The sequence below is a fragment of the Opisthocomus hoazin genome, chromosome 2 (assembly GCF_030867145.1).
Source record: "Opisthocomus hoazin isolate bOpiHoa1 chromosome 2, bOpiHoa1.hap1, whole genome shotgun sequence".
Taxonomy (NCBI): Eukaryota; Metazoa; Chordata; class Aves; order Opisthocomiformes; family Opisthocomidae; genus Opisthocomus; species Opisthocomus hoazin.
In genome coordinates this window covers 70,230,784-70,256,329 of record NC_134415.1, presented here as the reverse complement: position 1 = coordinate 70,256,329, position 25,546 = coordinate 70,230,784, and the positions used below count along the sequence as shown (strand labels likewise).

Genomic DNA, 25,546 nt, shown 5'->3' with positions numbered 1-25,546 from the left:
AAGTTGCTAATTTCAGTACATTTATGCCTCACTGAACTGCCTAATAATGTAAGTGACATGCAGCCGTCACTTTTTATTGTAGTGTAACCCATATTAAACCATACACATTTCAAACCACCTCAGGATTTGCAGCTCTCCCCATTCCTCGCAGTATACTTACCAGTAATAGGCACTTTAACCCATTGAAGCAGCAAAAAACAATGAGCGAACAGAACATAAGAAATTTATTTCAGGACTATATTAGAAAATGACATTAAAAGTTGTTAAAGCTTCTCAATAGGTAACAATGAAAGCCATTTTAAAAATATAAGGGCCACATTATTATGCCATCAATGTAATGATAGGGACTTGAGAAAAGCAAAATTGTCATACTAACTTAGCGCTAATGTGCACGGAATGGCGAGTAGCATTAATAACGTATACACAAAGAAAAAGAAACCTAGTACACTACAAAGTAATAAGAGCTTCATATAAAATAACATTTTCTGTAATTTAGAGCCCATAAAATTTTGCTCATCTCTAAATAAACTAGAGGAAAAGTGTTTTGTGATGCTGGGCCAAGCAAGGGCTATATGGAGATGGAGTAGGATGAAGGAACAAGCTTACTGGTACCCAACCCCTTCCACATGCTGTCCCCAAAAGCATGTCTACTTCTCTCTGCTATTTCAGGCCATGCAATGAAAAATATTACCTCTTCCAGCTAGCACTGCTTTGCTTACACCAGGAGACTACCATACCCAAAACACCATTACCAGTAGATGGAAATGGGGACAGGAACTATACAACTGTTCTTCGATTAATTCCTTATCCTTGATGTTCACAGCTGCCCATGTCTGTGTCTGCCACAATGCAGTGGCAACACATTGACCTTTGGAATATGCTTATAGCCTAAAGGAACTACTAGGGATAGCTTGACAAATATCACCAGATAGTATCTATGTAGCTTGTAAGTGCCTGAAATAAAGCTAAAAGTTACAAGAAAATCTTAGAAGAATTTCCAGAAAAGAGCAACCTGGTCTAGTGGAAGGTGCCCCTGCCCATGGCAGGGGGGTTGGAACTAGATGATCTTTAAGGTCCCCTCCAACTCAAACCATTCTATAATTCTGTAAGACCATTGACCTAATTTTGGGAAGTATTCACAATTACTGAGTCTACCCCTTTGCTCTTTCAGGCAACGGTGCTATTTCACCACCCCTCATAAACTTCTTAAAACACCCAGTTAAGTTTCCTCGGGCCCAAAGCGGAGAGCTCCAGCCTCTACCTGCTCCAATGGTTATAAACTTTCCAAGACACTACTGTAGTCAAGAGAATGGCATTTGCAACATTATCAAAAAGAAATGGGCAGAATACGACCTCATAAAGCTCCCACATGGTGAGTATACACCAGCTTGACAAAGACCAAAGACTACTGACAAACAGTGATTTGCTGTCAGTCTCAGAGGCCACTTTACATGAAGATCTGCAAAGGCTCCTCCTGGGTATACTTTCTATCAATATTTTTAGCCACAACTTGCATTATGGGACAGAAAATATCCTGACAGTATGGGCAAAGGGCAAAGCACCACAAGCACTTTACAAGTACAGGATCAGATTTCAAAGTTATCTTGATTATTTGGGAGACAATGCAAAAATCGACAAGGTGAATTAAACAGTGATGGCAACATACTGTGTGTAGGAAAGGGAAGTCAAATATAGAAACACAAAATGGAGTAATGGACCGGGTAATGACAACTGGGATTTTAGCAGGTAACTCAATACATGTCAGCAGCACGAGTGCAATAAAAAGGACAAAATACAGTTGAGGTAGCAGGAACACTACAAGTAGGGCATGGGGGTACCTATTCCACTCAGCTCAGCATTGAGACTTCTTCTAAGAACTGTACCTGATTTGGGGCACCACAATTAAAAAAATTGACCTATGAATTGGAAAGTGTTCAGAGAAAAAGAATGATAAGAAGTTTAGAAAACACCTACAAGATGAGGAGTGAAAGAATTGGGTTTAACTCAGAAGAGAGACAACTGAAGACACATGAGCCTTTCAAAGGGTAAGAGACTGTTTTGAAAGGACATATCAGCCCTCCATATTTTCTATGAGTCTTTCAAAAGGAAATGGTTCAACTCACAGTAATGAGGATGTACTCTAGATTAGTTAGGAAAAACTAAGAGTGAGCAGTAATAATGCTCAGTAGTAACACTCAGTTAGTAGTAACTTATACTCCGTTAGAAAATTGAGCTTTTGGTACAAAATAATACTAATATGAATCTGAATTTTATTTTTATTTAGGTAGAGAGAGGCACTGCAATATGCCACTGCAAGAGTAGAATTCTCTTTGCTACAAATTTTTAAAACACAATAGGCTGCCAGAAGGAGTTTACAGTGTATGCGCAACCTCCCATCTCAAACTGCCTCCAGGTCCCTTTAAGCTTTCCTTCTAGGAATCTAATTTTCAACCTCAGCTTCTATTCTTGTCCACTTCCTGATATTTGTCTTTTATCCTAAAATAACCTCAGCAACTGACTGAAACTCAATACTGCACATTGTGTTTCTCAAACCAAGAACTCAAGTACAAACACTTTTAGCTTTGTATTTCTAAAAAAACCTCTAAAACATGCACTCAGTGTTAGATGTGACATAGAAGTAAGCAGCCTGGCTGCTCCCAACACCTGTTTCTCTTTTTAAAGTAAGTACAAATCTGAAAAACTTATTAGTTAAGGTCAATTAAAATATGTAATTAATATAGGCATACAGGAATATCTGTACAGAACCTACAAAGTTTTTGTTTGTTCTTGGATATTTCAGAAGTTTTTCCCTTCTCTATTTTTCTTTTAATTCTTATTATTTACTTAGAAAATTGAGCTTTGGGTGTCAAATAATGCTAATATGGCTCTGAATTTTATTTTTATGTATCTCTTAAAAGAGTTCTAGTTTCACATGTCATTTTATTGGAACTCAGTTTGAATGCTCTAGGAAGAAAAGTTGTAGTACTTTACCATTTACCTATTTCCTCATTTACTCTTCAGTTAGCACTGACCAGGAATAACTTCTTAATGAGAATATAAAACATTTTTTATTCTAAAAGCATTGTTAGTTTAATTCTGAATTGATAAACTGAGTGTGGAGTTATTTTCTGATAACAGCATAGCTATCTTTTACATAAAACAAGCTGTTCAATCATGCAAGGAGATGAAACTCATGCAGGAATGGATAATGAAGGACTAGGGTCCTCACCTAACACAGCTGTCGGCACAAGTGGATCATTGGGCACTGTAGGAAAACAAAGCTCATGAAGAAATACATTACCCTCAATTTGTGTATTTTTAAGAATAAAAACAATATGCTTCAGAGTATAACCAAGTGATAACTAAACTCCATTAATTTTGTTACAATAGAAAAACAGAAAGAGTACACAGTTCCAGAAAGCATCCTGAATATAAAAAGAATGAAAGGCAGTGATTTTGGACTTCAGAAATGTAATGATAAAGGCAAAGAGATTCTTACTGAAATGAAATAAAGAAGACATTACATGCAATTTAGTTTTTGAAAGGGTTCCTCCTTCACTATTGTTCTTTTGCTTCTCAATAAAGGTTCACTTTCATAGAAACAACTCCTTTCCTTTTAAACCATCCTCTCATGTAACACTTAAATAGCTCATCTCAAAATAAAATGGTAGTTCTTTAAAGTATTCCAGGTAATTTAAATAAAATATATACGTATTTACAGTTAATAGCTTTTTTTATGTGCAATGTCAAAGATATTGCTCTTAATGAGTACAGGAAAATCACAGATAGACAGATGCAGATGTCTGAATAAAATTCACAGAATTTTATCATTTATTATCACAGTGAGAACCATGCAGAGACAAATGTGCTGTTTTGGGCAGAAATGGTGGAATCCAGAATTTGGTTTTGTTCCAATCTGAAACAAAAATTTAAAATATCAACAACTCTGTGGCAAAACTGAGCTCCAGTTCTCAAGCAATCTTCCTAGAACTTTGTTGCATAGCAGGAAACCCTGGAAGCTTGGGAAGTTCTTTGCCTCAGCACAGACAATGGTCAGGAGAACCGAATCCTCCAAGACCCAAAAAATCACATACCTAAGGATGCTGGAAAACAGTGATGCCAAACTTCTTTGCCCACCAACCAGGACAGCTGTGGTGGCTGCGACTCACGGGCTCTTGGCACTGCTCAAGTGCCTGGCAGCCCCGTCTAATTAATAGCCATTTAGGTTCCTGATGGATACTTTGCCTGGGATCCACCGTAACTTAGTCCAAATCGAACTGTCTTTGCAAACCTGCCTCCACAAATTTCAATGCCAATAAGACATCAAACTGGAGAATTTTCAAGCAGTTCCAGCCAAAACTGCATAGGAAAGCTCACAGGCTGATACTAAACTCCCATTTATGATTGGTTATGAGACACTTAAAATGTTAGCACTCTGCAATTTGGTAAACTTCAATAAACTGAGCAATAAATCCTCCTCCAAAATCCATTTCCCTTACAACAATCAGGAAAGAACTTAAAAGCCTTAAATGATGTATTTTGCTCAAGCATGGTAAGCAGTATGGGAGGCAGGAGAAGGGAGATGGAGTGCTATTCCCGAAAGACAGAAATTCAGAAGCAGCTCACACTGCTCAGATCTGTTTAAAACCAAGCCACAAGTCCATGAGAAGGTCAGGTTCCAGCCAGCTCCATGGCAGAATTGTGTCCCTTCAGTAACTGACACACTAATTTTAAAGTATGCAGAGTCTGCCAGTGGAGTATCTTGCCTTTTTGCAAGGCATAGTGCAGATGCTGGGAGGCAGGCGTGCTGGACAGTGGTAGCTATAACCCAGACACTTAACAGTCAGAAACCCAAACTGCCAAACTTCGTCAAAGTCAGATAGTTGGCAAGTCTAGAAAAAAGCAATACAAATATAGAGCATATTTGTAGATATATTAATAAGCTTGTTCCTAAACTTCACAAACAGCAATGAAAATTGTCAGTGTTTCCTTCTGTTATAACATCCTTACTGCCAAAAGAAATAAATTAATTTGGACCTCATATTATTATTCATTACAGACATGGTGTTACCCAGTAATATTTAACATGTTGGTATTAAATATCCTCATAAGGTAAAACTCGATTTCAGATTTTAATCGAGATATTCTAGAACAAGTATAAATGCATACTGAAAGTACATGTAAATATTTAATTAACTGGCCACATATCACTAAGGATAACATACGAACAGCCCTACTTAGGGTTCACCAGTGTTCCTAGTAAACCTGGAGCTTACAACAATTTTCCTTTAAAATTGTTTTCCGTGTTTCTATATTCACCCACACTCCAGAGTATCTGTCACTGTTGTACTTACATCTGGGGCTGAAGTTATGAGAGTCCATAAATGTAATTGAAAGGGGATCCTCTGCATGCAGGGTGCTCTGGTCAGCGTAACTCCTATCCATCGCATTCACCATGTGTGTCATCTCCTGGCGGGTGGTCCCCATGGCATCCTTGCGCTTCTTCGCAAGTTTGCTGCCCAGCCAAAACAAAAAACCCAAACCACCTTAATATTTGATGAACATTGATGTCTATAGTAATCGTTATTTATAACCCTGAGTGACTGAAAAGTTTGGCTGATTTTCCTGTGTACAAATTTTCCAGCGTGAAATTGATAAAACTATGCACCCTGCTATGAAAGAGTCATGACCGTGTGTTTTCTCTACACAAACAAATGCTGTAATGGAAGTGCTAACTTCTGTACTCTGGTAATATTTTTTTTTTTCCTGCGGAGTAATTACACTAATATAAACAAATCAGAGAATATAATTACATTTTAACTGAAATGATAAATAAGAAGCATCTGTGCATGCAATTTTATCAACCAACTCCATTTAAATCTATGTTTTGATTTTATAAATGGATAATTCATTCCCCTTGCTTGCCTTGTTAGGAAGAAATCATTTAACCTTCTAAATTACTTTGTTAGTCAAAAAACCTACAAAATAACAAAAGAAACATAATTATTTGATATGGATTCATATTACCTTTTATGTTAAAAGTCATTCTTCCCATTGAGTACACAAGACACAACATGATACCACACTTTGTTCCTGACAGTGAACTTTGGTTCTTCACCACTCTATCCTCTCATGCAGTTCGGGAACATCGTAAATTTTGACATTAACAGTCTTACCTCTGAATGTATCACAGTTAAACAGCAACCTAATCTGTACAACTGAACCCCTCAAACTAACAGCCAATGCCCTTACAGTGCACACTTCAGAAATATCTCTCGGTTCTTTCCTTTTGATGAAGAACTGGAAGTGATTTTTCAGTCTCCAGAAGTCAGACGGTAGCAGACAATATATTTTAATTATCACTTAAAGTCTACTATTAAAGCATACATCTCCAGCAGTAGGAAGTATGCAGAGCAGCATGAAGCGCACTTTGGTTCTGCAGGAACCTGTCACATACATTAGACTGTTCTGAGATCTCCCTGTTTTCATCTGAAGCAGTGACTGCAGTGTAATAGATAGCCAACCTGCTTATTTGGATAAATCTGACACCATGTGGGAGACACACAATCATTGCTGAAAATACCGAGTTCTTTAAAATATTATGTTAGCTTAGCTTCATAGGCTTTTTCTGCATAAAATATCACCATCTATCCTGTTAACTGTTTAGACAGTGTTCATCTTACATTTCTCTGACTAGAAGGACTGCTTGCTCTTCCTCTGTTCTCTGATAACTTATACTACTCCGTGCCACACTCTAACAGTAGACAAAAGGAATAGTAGTGTAAATTATCCATCAGTTTACTTGTTACGTCCTGGGAGCATCCACCAGAAAGGACCTACACCACTCTTCAGGGCAGGGAACACTTCACGGTTTGGCATATTTAAGAAAATGTTAGAGGATCTTTCTTAAGTTAATAGGCTTGGTACACAATAAGGGGCCACAAAGTAAGATATATTTTGACAAAGCAATCCTGAGAATAACAACGATTCTTTCACCGATCGGACTCATCTCCTTATTTTGTACACTCCCCCCCCCCCCCCCCCCCCTTCTTTTCCCCATTTACAGGTAGACCAGTTGAAAAATTACTACTCAATAACCCCCTTGCTATAAAAATCCCAAAAGGAGTCTCTAAACCTATCATTTTTTCATCAAACCCTTGTGGTGAACATGAGGATTCTGTGTGTATTAAGTGTTCAGTGAAAATTAAAAAAAACATTGCCAGTTGGATATCCCCCCTGAAATGCTTAATATTATACATTTACTCCACACATTCCTATTTACTTAAGAAAAGCTGGTTTAAATGATACTCTGGTCAAACAAACGAAGACCATCAGAACTTCCAGAAGTGAAACTGCTTGAGCTTTATAACTGGTTTCCAATACTACTAAAGCTTGCACAAAACTGGCATTTCTAGTACAGACTGATTTTTTAAGTTCCAAGGCCTTTCAGATAGTCTCTATACAGCGAAGATTGCCTTTTTCTAACGCCACCTCAGAAATGGAACAAGAAGACTATTACATCTCATCTCCCGACTGTATTAAGCCCTTCTTTGAAGCATCACTTTGTAACAAAACTTGCTAGCTACGCTAAATAAATCAACGGCTATTAAGGCTTTCAAGTTTTAGCTTATTACAGCAGTTACTTTCTAATTCTTATGCTCCGCTTCAACTCCTAAAAAGGCCCATTGTGTTGTAGCACCGCAACCCAAAGCTGCCGGGAAAGGGGAGGACAGCTTTATTGTTCAACAGCTCCTGGCTCCCTCGGGGTTTGACTTCTTTTTCCTTTCCTTTTTTCCTTCCATTCCTTCCCTCGCTAGGTTAAAGGCACATGCAATCTATGCTTCAGGAGAGTTTAGCAAATCGTTAGGTTAAAGTACTTGAGGCTGACAGAAAGTGTAAATGATTCTTATTATCTGCTAAAGGATCCAGTTGGGTGAACTTGCTCAGGTGGGTGTTTCAGTGGGAGCTGGAGGGGGAAAGTGCTCCATCATATGATGAAACTGTGCAGTTAATTATCTCGAGCCAAAGCAATTGTTATTTAACAAGGAAATTATAATTTGTCACAATAAACCGGAGAATGGCAGTTAGCTAAGCCAGCTTAGCTTTTTTTTTTTTTTACTTTAAAGTTTGTTTAAAGAAGTCAACTAATCTGCTTAAAAATGTGGAAGAGCACCACTATCAGACACCACTGGTTCATCAAAGCACTGGAGAGCATTCTTAGATCCCCTCTGAAGTCAAGGGCTTTATGCATTTACTTAAAATTAAGAACGTGTGTAACAGCTTTGCTCAATCACAGCCAAAATTGCTGCAGCCCTCACAGAAACTCATTTGGTCAATACGTATTAAAAAAAAAAAGTCAATTTTGCCTCAATGAAGCAAAAATTTATGCAAACCAATGTCATAAAGTAAGATCTACACTTTAAAATGTGTACTCAAAGCACCTTACAAGTAACAGGTGCAGACCACTCCACAAAAAATATTTCTGTAAAAAAAAAACCCAAAGAAGGTCGGTACTGCAGAGGCAGACGTGTTGCTCTGCCACTGGTAGGTGGAGACCTATTTATAAACATCTGACAATGCCTACGATCTGCGTGGGAAAAGTGGTGCACAGGATCCCTCCTGGTAACTGATCTGCTAAGAAAGAACAATTTGTGATTTACAAGCACGGTTCTTTAGCTAGGAGATGGGAAAGGAGATTTTTTCCTTCGTGTGATGTGTCGCTGTGAATCATAATGCAAATTAAATTATGATTACAATAGACTAAAATGATAGTTATGGGAAGAACTGTAGCAAAAAGCAAAAGTCTCAATACACAGTTAGAAATACAATATCCCTTTAAAAAAAGCACAGGGTAAGGATAACAGAAACAACGATACAAGCAATTTTTCAAGCCTGAGCATAAAGAAAGGTAACTGTCAATAAAACTTTACAAAAATTACAGAGACTGTTTTTCTTTTTTAAAAAGGGATACTGCATCTTTTAAACATGTAAAATAGTAAGTCACCCGTATTCTACTTACAGATAGTAGGAGTAAGAATAGTAGCTCCTCCTGGCAAGCAAATCACAGACAGTGGAAAAAGAGAAGCAATGGTGAATGAAAAGCGTGACTCTGTCACATTCAATAAAGCAGAGAAATGTGCGTTTAAAAAAAATTGAAAAACTCATGTTTCTTTGGTTAGCATTTCAACTTGCTCATGCACAAACTAGCCTTACTTTGCCATGCAATTAAAAAAAAATACACTAGCATATAAAAATGATTTGGTTTTTAGAAAGATCACTTGAGAAAATGACATGCTGAGATTTCATTTATTGCCAAAACATTTGAAAATTAAATGGATTGTGTATTTTCAACATGCAGTTCAGCATATATAATGATTACCACTTAGATGCCATGACAAATGAACAGCTGTGTACAAATCTTGTGCAATAAATATGCCTTTTACTTTTCAGTTACATAAACTAAGGATTGCATTAATAAATACATTGAATCAGAAAACAAATTTCAGGTGATTCATTTTAACATCTTTATCGGTACACAGGTGTATACATATATGTTTGTATGCGTACTATATGTAGCTATATGAGTACACACATCTGAAAGAACGCACGTTTACAGCAGGTATGCGTGTACTGACATATATACCACACATTTCCTGAATGCAAACATATGCTTTCTATTTTAAACTCTTACAATCGGAAATGCTGATGTAGTCATGCTAAGCATTAAAAATATGGAAGGTAAACAAATGGAAGGAAATGAAGGACATTTGGAAATAGTCCAACGATGACTTCGAAAATAAAAATGGCATTGCTTGTTAAAGATGCAGTATCCCTTTTCTTAGCTGGTTTGATTACTCCAGTAAAACTGTTAAGAGCTTCATTCGGGAAAACTTCAAACCAATTTGTACAAAATGATCAGGCAAAGCCTAAGACATCTCAAGCTCGTGAACAAAACTGCTTAGAACTCCATTTTTCAATAAAATGTAATGCTGCATTTAATCAGATTGAGATAGCGACGGCTGTGCATATGACTTAATAAATCAATGAAAATGCAGACACCATTGTTTTATTGACTTTTCCGTGTAATGAGCTGCGGTCAACTCAGGTACCAAAAGGGATACTACATAATGGATCACTGAGTAGGTACACTACAGCAGATGATTCAGACGGATCGGTTTTCAGTCCCACCACAACTAAGTGAAGAGTGTTTATGTATGTGTGAATGTGTCAGGGTTTTTACAGCTGTTCCTGGCTTCATTATGTGAATTGCCCTCACTCACTAGATGGACTGAATTAACTCAGGTATAGAAAGGTTTTCTATGCTTTTTGTAAGAGAGACCTTGACTAAAGCTGCTATTAAAAAAACCCTGCCCACTTTCCCTAAGCAGGGGGAAGGGAATGGCACACCTATAACATACGTAATAGACAACCAATTAATCTATCATGATGAAAAATTGCCAGACATTAAAGATTCATTAAACAGGTTAATTTCTCGCCTATTTTGAATACAAAATAGTATAGGAGTTCGGAAATCTTATGTGCTTTAGAATGATGATCAAGTATCATTCCTAAGAGGGTACTGCCTTCATGGGGTCAGAGGACAAAAGGGGGAAAAAGGGAAAGTTTTAAAATACCATGTCACGGATGTGATTAACTTACTTTCAGCAAACAACTCAACAGTGAAAGTATGAGCCTAAAAGGACTCTGAACGCAAGAGTTAAAAAGGATAGGAAAAATGAACACACTGAATTTTAAGCTTATTTTTTTTTGTTACCTGCAAAACTAGTCATTCCCATCTGGAAGCGACTGACATTATATAGTGGTAGACAGTCTCTCTCTCTCACACACACACGTGCACACACACAGAGTCTTCTATTAAACATAAGGGGACCACTGCAACGCTCACTGAGAAGACAACGCTCCCCAGCACATACCTTGCAATAAAACTATTCAAAAGAGATTTCCTCCTGAAAGCTGAAAACCAACTTTTTGTTTGTTTTTCAAAAGTTGTGTAAATAAAGAAATTGGCTGACTGTAAATCTTTTTTTGCATATGATGAGTTGGACCTTTTTGCATATATGTCAATTCTCAAGCACAGAGGTAAACAACAGAGAAAAGTAAAAGCACTTTTGGGAAAAATCACATATGTAGCTAACTAACACAGAACACTATAAGCATACCTAATGTTTCTAATGCAGACGTTTCTTCTCCAAGTTATATATCTCCAGGGATAATTGTAAAGAGGCAATAAATTAAAAAAATCTAATGCAAACCATTAATTATAACATACAGAATGATCTTAGGTACAATCAATTTTTTTTCTCAATCTTTAAAAATAACAGCAAGCTGTATTTCAGAGGAACATTTTCAACATTTACAAATATACTTTTTATTAAGACTTCTGCAAAAGGCAAGGGAATGCAATGCACACACCACTGGAAGACAAAGGTCTCGTTCTACCCAAGAGAAATCAGCTTGTGCCCTGCGAAGGGGACTCGCCAGGGAGAGGGTGCACAGAAAGAGAGGAATTGGTTGCGACGCTGTAACTATGGATTTATAGAGCCATATTATGAACTTCCACGCCAGGTTAAAAGAGCTGCAACTACTGGGAAGACAAGACTTTTCAAAACTGACTGAGCAATAGGGTAGCACAATTTACTACAGGTAGGAGCATTTGGATGCGGAGTTAGCATTGTACAATGCCAGAAGATGGCGATATTGCTTACTGTCTAAGGAAGCACTGAAAAAATTAAAATTCATTCGAATTAATACACTTTTAAACAATTTCATGCACTAAGGACTCACTAGATAATTTTACAGTGATGTGGTATGACTTTTAAGAAAAAACTCCAGGTTTACAAGAGCATAAATAGAGGTATAAAATTACATTATTTTGCAAGTTGGATAACATACAAATACAAATAACTCATTAGAGCTGCATATAGAAAATCAAATTCATTAGATGATTACAACATGAAAAATGCAGTTAGTTATTCTTTTTTCTTTGCTTTGAAAAAAAAAGGCTCCATGAATTTCAATTCCACACATTTTAATATTCTGTACATTCCTCCAACTGCAACTTAAAACTACTTGGAAATAAATGAGTATGAGAAAATGTATAGCTATTGGATCTCAAATATAAAGAAATCCTCTCTTTAGATCCATCATAAGAATCACAGAAAAAACAACAGGAAACACAACGAACTCATCCAAAAACTCATGTGAGCTACTGGTCCTGAAACTGTTTTTTCAAAGACCTGTGAAAAATGGCCATTTAGTTATTGTTTGATATGGAGAAAAAAAAAGAGGGATCAACACAGATCATTTTCTTACCTTTTTTTGACTATCAATATGACAACAAGGAGAAGTAGGATGAATACCAGAATTCCAGCACTTATTCCTGCTATTTTCACCACTCGATCTGTTTGTTTAGCTGGATCCGGAATCACCTCAGGTTCTTCTGTTGCTGCTGCTAAATGAATCAAAAAAGAAGTCGCTTAAACATGTAAACACTAAAGACAAGAAAATCATCATTGGTGATAATTTCCAAGTATGTATGTTTTAATACAGTAGCCAGAATACAGATACATGCTTCATGTGTTTATACATCTATGCAGATGTATGTAGACACACTATAAAGTTTAATCTATATGCCATATATTTGCAATATGAAGTATATGACTACATACGTGTGTATGCAGGTGTGTGTAAATATATATAACTTCATGTACACAGAAGTGTATATGCATCTTGATTTCCAAACAAGTTACTGTATTACAAAGCAGAAGACAAAGCAGAGGCAATCCATCAACTAAATGACCATTACTTCCTTTAATGCTATTTTTTTGCATACTAAATACAGAATATTTAACATTGACTAGTGCAACTACGTTAACTCACAAACAGTAAACAAACTTGCTTTGCCAAGCTGCAGCTGGCACCCTAAACTCTAGCCCTCTCCTTCACTAATTTCAGCCCACCTATGTATATTAATTCACCCTACAGCATCTGGCCTGAGATCTGCATTCTACTGGGAATTTTGTTTCGCCAAATAAGGCCATCCACAAAGCCAAGCCTAAAGTCAGTAGTGGTTTTATTTCTGTTTGTAGGCCCTGGGGGAAAAAAAAAAAAAAATCGCTGTTCTGCACAGAGGTGAAACCACTCCGTAACACAGCTGAGTGGGCTGAGGCCACAGGTTACAGCAGAGAGGAAAACAGAATATATATGAAAGCGCACAGCCATTCAGTCTGCCCTTGTTTGCATCACAGCCTGGTATACTAAGGATCAGGAACATGGGGTTTTTCAGTGTGGCAAAAACATCGGGAAATATAAATAGGTTTCAGCCAGGAATAAAATCCCATGAGGTGTTTACTTGTAAAATAGGAAACGGTCCTTCAGTTCTCTAGCTCTTTCTAAGGCTGTGGCTTAGCACTTTGCCTTTGCCCTGCTCGCAGGCATGGCAGTGTACGTGTGCTTGCTCTCTCTCTGACCCTTCCTCTCTCACTCTCCACTCGGCATGCAGCAGATGCCACTTAACCTCTCCCCCCTCTCAGCAGCTGCACGTGGAGTAGTTACAAGGTGTTGGTATCATTGTGCCACATACACAGAAAATGTTCTTTATTCTGAAACTAGAAGGCTTCTCAACAGACCACCAAAACAAGCAGAACAAAAAAACAAGGTGAAGCCACACCAGAGAAAGACCACCACTCCCCCAAAAATCTTCTCCGTGGGTCTTTCAGAAAGCCAATGTAGTCAACACGAGGGACAACTGGTATCTAATACTTTCTGGTTTTATCCATGTTACTCAGACCATTTCTATTCGGGTTCTACGTGCAGGAACCCATTTTTTCTTTTGAGGGAAGGATCACGCTGATGTTTAAAATCACTCTTTATTACTGGTTTCTGTAACCTCCATCTCAGCAGTATCTGAACCACTTACTAACAACTTACCCTCAGAACAACCTTCTGAGTTAAGAACGTGCTCTTCCAGACACCCATGCGAGAGCTAGGCAGACAGCGAGAGATCTGGCTGTGCTTTAATCATAAAATGTAATCATCATCATAAGACTTTATCATCATAATCATCTCTCTCCCCTACAGCTTGAACTCTGCTGAGAAATACTAAATGCTTCCTCCTTTGTGTAAATACATGCTTGCAGACACACTTGCATACATAACCTGCATGGACCCAATACTATATATTTTGTTTGTATTGTGTGTATTGTTGAGGTGTCTAGGGGTAAGAGTCAGAATTAGGTAAGCGGTGTGTGCATATGTAGCTGTGTATATACAACACACACACACACACAAGCTGGAATTAATGCCACATATACGCACGATGCTGTCTAACACAGGAAATGATGGGGATCACTTTTGAGGTGGAACTGAAAGAAGAAGGTGGTGTTCAAGATTCTCAATGCTTAAAATTAGTCCACTGTTAGCTGGGCTGGACATGACAAACACGAGTGAACATTTGATAAGCAGTAGAGTCAAAAGGCCAATCAGTAGAGTCAAAAGACCAATCAAAGCTAAACTATAAATGGCATTATATGCCAACGGGAAAAAACCTCATGTTTGCTATCTGGGCGACTGAGAAACAGCAAGGACGTGGGAAGGGTAAAGAGGGGACCGCACAGCAGTGAGATAGGCGCTGTGTCGGGAATCGCCATGATACAACGTGAGTGCAGCTGGGTAGCTCTGACCTAGCAAAGGCAAGAACTACTCAAGCTGCAATATAACTAAAGCTTGAGCAAGAGATTTAGTTGTGTAGACGGAGATTTAAGGCCAGGTCTTTGAGAGATTTCAACACAGGAATCACAAGGATTGGATGTGACCTGAAGATGCACTTCAAAAGCTGAAGGCTCAAAAATACATCCAAAAGTACCGGCTTTGAGCCTTGATCAGGACAGCGGTATTTTCACAGGAGTATTAGCGAGAGATGAGTGAGTAGATGGGAAAGAATAAGACACCTGTGTCTCAGTTCCCTGGAGAAAGATAGGACCCTTATTACTTGATAGAGCACGCTGCAATATAGGTGCTTCTCAGAGTCATGTTTAAAATTACTGCTTGGCCACTCGCAATGTTATTTCATTCAGAAAAGTTACCTCAGAAAGACAACTATACACTTCTCAGAAAACCTAAAGGAATGGTTACTGAGGGGTTTACTTCTTCACCTAACTCAGGCACTGGTGTTTTATTACATACTCTGTAAGAAATGACTGCATTTGGATCATGAGTAACTGTTCAAAATGCAGCGCTCTGTTGAAGTTTTTAGAACAACAGTGGAAAGCCAGGAGGATATCAACTGCTTGTCCTTTTATGCTGGTTTCCTTACACTAAGGGGTTTGAAGCAAGAGACGGTAACTGATTCCATGAACGTTAATGCTGCGTATGAGATAAAGCTGGTGCCCACTAGAAATGTACCAGAGAGTCCTAAATTAGTGGAGAAAAATTGAGTAGTCACAGACCAAGCAAGCATATAACCAGTGGCTGAGCCTCTTATATCCAAAATGCTAAAATCTATGGGCAAAGTGCTTCCCCTCTCCCCGGCATCAACAGGAAATTCGCTTTTGACTTGAAGCCAGGATTATTACATGTATGTTTCCAGCAAGAGATAATATATGCATTCTCTAGACTAAATGTTACATTTGGGGACAATATGAAAACAGTTATAGACATAAATCACACTGTAATCTATTATTTATGTATATGTGCACTGGATGCAATAAAGTATCTTATTGTAAGGAAGCCATTGAATGTAGTACAGAATCATTTAATGAAACTTATGAATTTGAAAGTATTCATATTACGTGTGTTTTAATTTTGATAGTTCAAAGTGTATTGTAATAAGCAGGTGTGAGCTTACACATGTGCAACCAAAGGACAAAACCACAGAAACCTTGTGTCTATGTGTCAAACTTCTGTGTACAAGTCAGTGGCTCCTGGTTGCTGATTGCACAAGGACTACAGCACTAAGAGAAATTCTGCTTACTCTGACAATTTGCTCTCTCTGTCCTCTAGACTACAAGATTGTCAGGGTTTTTCTTTCTCTGAAGTGGCTCTTCTATGGGCTGAACTGCTGGTTTTGCCAGGCAAAGCAACTCAACCAACCAAGGCTTCATCAAGGGCAAATCTTGCCTAACCAACCCAGTGGCCTTCTATGATGGAGCGACTACATCAGTGGACAAGAAAAGAGCTACGGTTGTCACCTGTCTTGACTTCTGTAAGCCTTTGACACGGTCTCCCACAACATTGTTCTCTCTAAATTGGAGGAATACAGTAGTTAAAAATTATTCTTATAATTGGAGTTAACTACTACAGATTTCTGAAAAAGGTATAAATGATCTAAAATTAAGTTATAAAACCACCTGCTTTACTAATTCCTAACATCCCTCTTTAGTAATCTAGTCTTGCAATCCCTTCCTATATCTTGAATGGCAGACTGAATTCATAGGTAATTTATCGATTTGAAAAAGAATCTTACGTGGTAACAGAATGATGATCATACGAAATGGACTCTCTATTGGCTATTAATTCCTTTAGCCAGCCTTACCCTGTAAGACCTTCAGTTAAGTGTTAATTTTTACAATATCCTTACATACTACTATATTTTTCAAAATTTGACCTTATAAGTCTAAGAAGAGATAATCCTACAGTTTTCAACCAGTGCAAAGTCATCTTGCATAAAATTTTCAAGAAGAGCTTCTGATCTGAAACAGAGTTAACTACATTTTGCACCCCTATAAGCATAGCTGCCTATACAGGAGATTTATGAGCTAGATTGGGAGGAAAACACTGGAGTTAGCAACTTATCCACCCGCCTTTCTTCTGAACTAAAGAACAGTAACAGCTACTATGTTCCACAGTCCCATTTTCAAAGTTCAGAAAATAACTCGGTCCTGTGATTCTGGCTTTGCACGTTGCCAACAATAATCACCCTATAAGAAGTAATTTTCCTTGTTTTCATATATACGTAAGGATAATATTCAATCACTTGACTTCCACGATCAATAGCATGAAGTTCAACTGGGAACAGCACTAAATTAGACCAGAATTGCTAGCACTCTTAGGGATAGTAAAATTCTAAACAGTCAGTGAGGTAGAGTCCATCTCATTCTCACAGTTTTTTGAAGTACTTAATTACTCTAATATTTTATCATGTTTTTAATCAAATACACCTAAAAATCCAACACCCGCTTCTAAAATTGAGTGTATGCATAATATTCATACTTAATTGTTAAAGTATACCGTGGCATGAGGAATCCAGTCACGGCACATATTGCTTTCCTGTCTTCTCCTTCCTTCTGTAGTTCAGAATTTACACACAGCCTTGCAAAATTGTCAGAGAATTTATGAGACTCAGCACAAAATCTATTCACCTATACCTTCCTAAGGAGATGGTGCTGGAATCAAGATAATGATATTCTACTTGCTCATCCAAAGAAAATTATTCAAGCAGAAAATTCTGGTAGGATTTCGCAGGGCTGCTTGTATGGTACCACTTAGAGAACAGCCAGCCTTCTAAAAGACAGCTTTTAAATCAGAGGTTTTGAACAAGATTTTATACGTAACCTTCTCAGCGTACCATTTGACTCTCTTAACATTCACAGCATTTTATGCTAGGTTTCCTTTGTGTGAGCGAGGGACGAACTCTGTTTTATGCATGATTAAAGCTGCTATTTTATTACAATGCATTTTCTTTGAATGTTAATTTCTGTTTATGGCAGATATTTGAATTCTCACAAACTGGTGTTATTGCTACACAGCTTGATATTCAGAATAGCTCTGCTCAAGATAATCTGTTCTGCACCTTTGTTATGTGGCATTCAAAAACTTTTAATTAAAACCAGGAATGACGTCTGAATGAGTTCTACAAGGTAACATCAGGATAACATCAAATGAAACGAGTTCCAGCCAGCTCTGGCGATATGTCAGTCTACCACCTGAGAAAAGGGCTCTTGCGGAAACTAAGCGAGATTCTCTGACGAATATTTTCTTTCAGATTGGACTACCCTGTGTTTTAATCACTTGCCCAGAAAGACTCTTCTGTCTCCATCAGTTTTGTTTTGTTTCTGCCTTGCTTGAATGATAATCATTGTGTAATTAAGGAAATTTTTAGAAGTCTGAAAGTTAATTAATAAATTCAGGTTCAGAAAGAGAAGATCCGCAACCCCTTTTAGATTAATTACTTTAAAATGATGATTCAGATGATTCTATTTGATGAAAACACTTGAATGTGCTTTTGCAGGGATGGGGGAGATGTGAAGTGCAACCTGTTCCAGCAAACTATGCACACGATTCATGAGGTCTTACAGATTTACTCATGTGAGTCAGTTTAGTACACTGTTGGCCTCTCTTTAAGATTCTTCTTTTTCAGGTTGAAAGCTAGAGATACATTTACTGGGAAAGGAATCCCCAAAATTCTCCCTTCTCTGCATCTTCCAAAGAGCTTTTTTTTTTTTGAGTACAGCTTCTGGGAAATGAAGAGATGGCAGAAATTCACTATAGTTTGAGCACATCTGAGCTGTTGCTTCCAGGACTCTTAAATTACAGCTTTGTAGGGCAGCATTATTAAAAATAAAAATTGTATTTGATTATGAACTGAAAACGTGATTCCTTGAGCTATGCTTTGAAGTGTCAGGTTCGTCTCTGTCACCATGGTTACCAGGGTCCATGGCTGCCCCAAGGAAAAGAGTTTAAGTGGCTCTGCTGGTGAAAAGGGGGATGCCAGGCACCACCAGCCTCTTCTCCACACCCGTCCTGGAAGAGCAGGGTAGTGAGGTGACGCTTAGATAAAATCTGCTGCCTCACTTTGTGTTGCAACATAGTGCATCCATCTTTGTGCTTACATGTGTCACTTGCCAGGGGAAAGGGGGAGGCGCTACAGAAGCTACCAGCTATGCCTAACAGAGGGGGGCCTCAAGGCCCCAGAACTTTGTGATATTATAAATTAAGCCCTCTTATGAAAAAAATCAGATACCACTGTTCACTACATAAAACATCACTGCTGCAGACATGGACAGAGACACTGTTTCATGGGCCCCTATGGCTCCTTCTGAAAGAGCTTTTTGATCCCTCTCAAAGGATGGCTTACATGCAAAAATGAAATAAATACAGCTTCAGGCTAATCTCCAGTCAGATTTGGGATTGTATAAGGTGCTGTAGAAGTTAAGCACAGACAGTCCCACAGATGGCTCTGCATACAAATATGGTGCCAGGTAAACGAGTGACCACCTACTTACATATCCTGCTTCCAGCTAATGCAGAAAAATACAGTGAGCTTATGCTACTGGATGCTGTTTAAATGATGCACGTGCAGCTTAGAAATATTTATATGCATTTTAATTAATTAAACAAACTAGCACAGCATATCTTGCCCTACAATAATGAGAATAATACCTGGATGCAGTATAATAATGCAGTATACTACATGCATTTGTATACAAAAGACCGGTTCCTGACTGGTATTGCTAAGCCCTCATGAGTGTAGATATGTATTGTTATAAGTCATATATAATAAAAAATAAAATAAAATAATAATAATAATAAAAAAATCAATCTCATTCTACTACTCTCCAGGACTTTCAGATCAGTCCATTGACCGGTACTGTTTTGGTGGGAAGCTACAAGGAAAACAGAAACAGGTGAACCAAGTGTCTGCTGCTACTAGGGACTGAAACTAAAATTAATGAGGACATACTCTTGCAATGTTGCACTGAGAAGCAATTTAAATTCGCAATGACTACTCTGAAAACAGTAATGTCCATGAATTTATAACCAATTATGAAAGAGTCGACCTTAAGAGATTCAGAGGTCTTGAGTGAAGAAAGTGCTGAATCCGTTTGCCTCACCAGCGGTGAAACCTTGGACATGTGCAGATGAAGAGAGCCAAAGCAGGAACAATGCTGAGGAGACAATGTTCCAGCAACGCTCTGCCCCGCTGTCCACAGGTCACGTTTAAAGAGCAGATTAGCGCCTTCAATGCATTGCTACTACATCTGCTGCTAAGATGTACTACTTGTGCGTGTACTTTGTAGGCACTTTACTATCTTACAAAGTACGGCAAGGATAGGATTCTGTTATAGGGAATAAAGATGTTCAGTATGTCTTATAATCCACAAGTTGTACAGCTTTTGATTTGCAAGTTACTATCCTCATGCAAGAGACAGCTGCTTATGTAGAGATAGCTAAGCTAGCTTTAAGCAAGCTGGCTCAGTGACACAACCGTGTCCCCAGGACACAAAAACCGCTCAGTGAATGTAGATGGCAACTGTGACAAGGTGTTTTACACAGGGGTGTAAACTGAAGTTACACTGTCAGCTTCTCGTTCAGTTGTTTTAACCAGGACAGGACACAAGATAAAAATGTGAGCTCAGGCTTCTGCAACGTCACCCCTCAAAGCAAAGCACAAACTCCAAGGGCGGAGGAACACAACCCTTCCCTGTGCTGCAGCCGCAGCTGCTGAGAGGGGAGACGACTCCTGGCTGCAGCACATCCCTACGTCCAGGCAGAGCTGTGCTTGCCTCTGGAACCGTCAACTCCAGAACATACAAAACAAATGATGTTGTTGGGTTTGCACAACGGAAATATATCCATGGATAAATTAGAGTCTATTCATCTGTCTGTGGAACACCTAAAAATCCATGAGTCTACCTTTTTACTCCCCTCCCCTTCTGGCCTGCCTTCCCTTCAGACTAAATGAGAACAAATTTTTAAAAGCAATCAGAATACCACATTTTGGGGTTTTGGTACTGTGTTTTTTTGATCTTTGAAGTTCCCTCTCAGGTCATCATTTCAAAATTGTCACAAACTGACAAGGGCTAGAGCCTTACCATGAAAAAAAATCCTAATCTGTACCAGAGCTCAGGTTTTAGAAAGCTATAGGATCTCCTAATACACAAACTGTGAACAATACTAAGTGCTTGTTTCAAAATACCAGGTCTCATCCCATAACAGCCGCATGTTTGAAATGCTGGAGAAATTAAGAGAAATACCCAATGACATCTTCTTTTCTTTTGTAATCTGGTTAATTTTCTGGGTCTTGGAAAAACATGGTTTTTAGAATAAGACTTTCTTGAGTCACTTTATGCAGTTCTTTCAGTAGCCAGTATGTAAGTAGAGGTCTAAAGACTCATACGAATTTTTTCACTGCAGGAGTACGAACCGACCTTGAAAAGCATATGTAAAAAAAACCTGTAGAAATATGTAACATGCATGCTGTAAAGTATCAGACTGACACAATCAAGTCCAAACCACTCTTTCTCCCTGATTTTCTGGAAAGGGTTATTGGATGAGAATGGTCCCCTAAAACCCTGGTCCACCTGATCACAATCATTTAGCAATGACTTGTTGGATGGACTGTTACCATTTCTTAAGGTCACTGTGGTTACTTCCTGTGTACAACAGGTCCATTGTAGCATTTTTTTCATGAGAACATGTAAAAGCAGCCTGCCTTTTGGTAATGAGGTCATTTATTAACTTTTTTTGGGGGAAAAAAAAAGCATTAGTGTTTGGCCATATTACAAATAAAAAAACTTTGAAGTTTTAGTCTGAACAAACAGCCTGCTTTCAAAAACATATTTTTAAAAATAAATTCTCACTTGATGCTAGTTATAAAATTTCAGCTATGCAAAACAATGCGTTAGAAAATTATCTGGTTTTGACAATGACTCCTATATGGCTTGTTAGCTCAGAATTAAACTGAAAAGAAAATTACTACAAAAGCAATGTTTGGTAACAAATATACAATATACCTCATCTTTATGTGCCTTTCCACCAAGTAACATTTAAGAAGTTTAGTACAGAAAGTACATTATAATGATCGTTAGCATTTATATATGCACACAACATGGTTTATGGGGAAAAATATTACTTTCAAATGTATGAAGTTCCATTTTGCTATATTTATTGAAAATAACATTCTGTGAATAACTTCTGCTAATTTAAGCAACTATAAAATTATAAGTGAGAATTTACTGGTAGTGTAGGAGTTGGAGAGTTATTGCAGACCTGTGCAATTACACTGAAGGAAGCAAGGACAACTTAAGTCTTCTCCACCACAAAACTGCAAATTCTCAGCCCCAAACTATACTCACGCTAGCTCAAAATACAGAAATTACCAAGATGAAAACTTACCTTAGGTCAAATGCAGTGCTAATAACATTGAGGATGGAATGAAAAGACAAAGGCCATGAGAAGGAACAGCAATAGTTTCCTTCATCCTTTCAAAAAAACCAAACCCACACAGATTAAAGTTTATACAGTGCTAAAACTAGTCTTTAATAGCACTCATCGGTTATTAGTATCCCAGATTCTTCTTGTCATAACTGCCAGCCTTCAGTATTTTGTTTCCTGTAAAATTTGGTACTTTTTCAAATAAAGTGAAAGAATAAATACCAAGCACCCCAAAAGAACCAAAGATGCTTTCTTTCTCATGAATTCTATTCTTCCATCTAGAGAAATTTTTTGCAACTTTTTCAGTTATGCAATACTTTCCTGACATGATTCAGTGTCTATAGGAGTCCATTGGGCTAGCTGGGAAACAACACAGGATGCGCTGGTGTGCAACACCCATGGCAGAGAACTTTCCTTCTCTTTAAAAGCTTCGCATCTGAAGAGCATCCACTCTCAGGAAGTTACATGGGTCAAAACTCTTGAGGCTCTCCTGAACTCCCATGGCAGAGAACTTTCCTTCTCTTTAAAAGCTTCCCATCTGAAGAGCATCCACTCTCAGGAAGTTACATGGGTCAACACTCTTGAGGTTCTCCTGAACTGCTTAGGACTAATAGGTGTCTGAGCAGCTGGAGGTCTGGGAGCATGAGGGAAAGGCAAATATCCTCTTCCAAACCAACCAGGTATCACTCAGGTGCACATTGCAGCAGGCCACAAGTACTGTCTCAGCCACTACCCTAATTCTGCAGTTGCCCAGTTTAAGCTAGGCCACCTGATTCTGCACTGAAACGTCAAAGCAGTGGTGCTTATCCACGCTAGCCTACCAGCTGCGACGCGAGGGCTGACTGAAAGCTTTGACATCTTCCGCTACACCAACCATTTGCAAAACAAACATGTTACCTAAGCCTTAAATCCTGTGTAACAATTCACGAGCCTATTTATAGGCTTGTTTACTGCATTTGACATCTAGAAACACAGTCGTAATGGCACTGCAACAACATGCAGCTAATGCAATGATAATTGCACCAAAAAAACCCCATTGATGTTCACAGCTCTGAGCTGATTGCCACCGATGAGCGAGTTCAGATCAGGACCTGTAATGACATTAAAAGCCCTTCATATTGTGTCATTGCCTCTCTTTCCACATATCCCTATAGCACTAATATTTTAAAGAAATTTTCAAGCAGGAGGGAGAGGTGTCAGTCCTACAGGCTACAGGACAAAACCTGCCTGCAAGAAAGACGACTGTTAACGTGTATTGCCACTTTCTGAATCTTTGGCTTTACTTTTCGCATTTTTTGTTTTCATACAAAAGTCTTGATGCCTTCAAACCTTAAACTCGAATCAATTTTTCTCTTCTGAAAGAAATAAGAGAGTTTTTGTTATTTCCGTTATTCAAGTAAATGCTCACACAAAACTGCGATGGGGGAACCAGACGTGATAAACAGCCTCCATCATTAAAGGCAGGAGAACTTTTCATACGTGGTATTACACTGGTTCATAAAAAGTAAAGATGCATCAGTTTTTAATTGCACAAGGCTTACTTTAACAGAAGGCAGCCAGGCTGTATGAAAAATAGTACTGGTCTGTGCAGTATGCAGAACTAAAAGGCATCAGTTCGAATGTGGATTTGTGGCCTCCTCAGCTGCATGTTTTGGGGGTAGTGGAGCAGTTAGTTGTTTTTATCCAGAGGATGAAATTAGCTGCTCTGTATTGGATGTGCCTTGGGCTGTTGCTTTCCCAGCTAGCTTCTCCAGGAAAATACAACTGTATCAAAGGAAAAAAAGAATATATCTAACAAAAGCTTCAAATCCACATGGAAGTAAAAATAAATGAAGCCAACTATTACATGCAAATATTGTATTATGATTTATGTAATGGGTTGCTGGCAAAGAAGATTAGTGTACTGGTATTTATGCTTTAAATCTGGTTTTAGGGTTTTCAGTCAGTTGTGATCTGATTAAAATGTGACTGATTTGGAGGAGAAAATCACCTTAAACTGAAAGGGTGCCAAGAACTCTTGCAGATGAGGTGGCAAAAATATCTATACTGAAGCACCGAGCTTTGCCTGACAATGAGCAAAACAAATTTGCATTTTAAAATAGAAGCAAAAAATTGAACTGAATGAGAATTGACATGAAAACAGTGTGCTTTAGTGTTTAGAGACATAGGCTAAGACACAACTGTATGTACCTCATGTAAATTGTCCCTTTGGCAAAACGTGACTTGCGATTTGAAACACATCGGCCACTCCACAGTGTGAGGTCTGATTTACAAGCAGGTATTCCTGATCATTCACAGTGAATATGGCCTTTCTTCTCTTCAAGGAAGTGAAAAATGGCTTTACTCAGTGACTGACTTGATACGACTGTAATGAACGACTTGCTTCAGCTTCTTACTCCGTAAAAAACAGGCAATGTTATCTATCAGCTTTCTTAGAGACAGCTAGTCAAAATTTTCAAACTTGGGTAAAAGAAGTCACCCAGACAGCACCAACACAGGAGACAACTTTCGGATGGCTTGAGCACCTCTCGTAAATCAGAGGTACTGTCATATTTCAAATAATGTTTGAAAAGAAATGTACACCTGGGAAAGCATTAGCAATTAATGCAATGACAATCTCTCTAAATAGAACCTCCTCTTCTCTGACTGTTGTGCAATAACAAGACCAGTAAGTATTAAATGAAAACATAGTGCAATCCTGTATGATCCTGTCTGCTACTTACAGAACATATCAAACGTAAAATTAATTACAAAACTGTTTGCATACCTCAACCACTCAAGAAATGAAAAGTGGAGAATAATAATGCATGTCTGAACCAAACATTAAACACCTTGATACTATATTAAGCTTCATAAGAAAAATACAAAAACATTTTTGATCACTAGAACACTTTAGAAGATATATGTTTACCTAACAGTTCTTTCAGCAGGACAAAATGCCGAAAAGAAAAAGCAAGAAATAAAACTGTAGTTTTGATCTAAAAATCATACATAACACTAACCTGTTCTCACCTTGCAATAAGTACAAAGGTTAGAAAATCTACAGAATTAATGGTCAACCGCCTTTGTTATCACACTGACCATTTAGGGTTCAATACAGCTACTGAGAAAGGAGAAGGGACCTAGTAACCTTTTGTTTAAGGTAAAAGTCTCACTTTGTGTAAGAGGTAAAATAAAGATTTCATCCTGTGCTCCCAAACTTGCACCAGGACCGACACGTTTTCACTCAGCTACACATGATACTCTCCAGGGAAAATAATTCCGCCTTCTTCCACCTACAAAGACAAGCACAGAGCCCTGCACTTGGGACAGTAATACTGTGCCACGGTACAGCCGGGGGTCAGAAAGCAGCTTTGCAGAGACAGGCAGAGGA

At 38.2% G+C, this 25,546-nt stretch overlaps 1 protein-coding gene across 8 annotated transcripts in view; it reads right to left on the bottom strand.

Annotated features, from left to right (window-relative positions):
• The window catches only part of PTPRK (protein tyrosine phosphatase receptor type K), a 326,159-nt gene that overhangs the window by 24,784 nt on the left and 275,829 nt on the right, over positions 1 to 25,546 (bottom strand). For 3 of the 8 annotated variants that reach the window (XM_075414077.1, XM_075414080.1, XM_009931905.2), the window contains exons 13-18: positions 12,334 to 12,472; positions 11,181 to 11,222; positions 9,020 to 9,049; positions 5,355 to 5,515; positions 3,230 to 3,265; positions 161 to 172 (exon numbers count right to left, since the gene is read on the bottom strand). In XM_075414077.1, coding sequence (XP_075270192.1) covers positions 161 to 172; positions 3,230 to 3,265; positions 5,355 to 5,515; positions 9,020 to 9,049; positions 11,181 to 11,222; positions 12,334 to 12,472 — 420 coding nt within the window. The remainder of the gene's footprint in view (positions 1 to 160; positions 173 to 3,229; positions 3,266 to 5,354; positions 5,516 to 9,019; positions 9,050 to 11,180; positions 11,223 to 12,333; positions 12,473 to 25,546) is intronic. The other 5 variants (XM_075414079.1, XM_075414081.1, XM_075414078.1 and 2 more) reach the window with 4 other exon arrangements.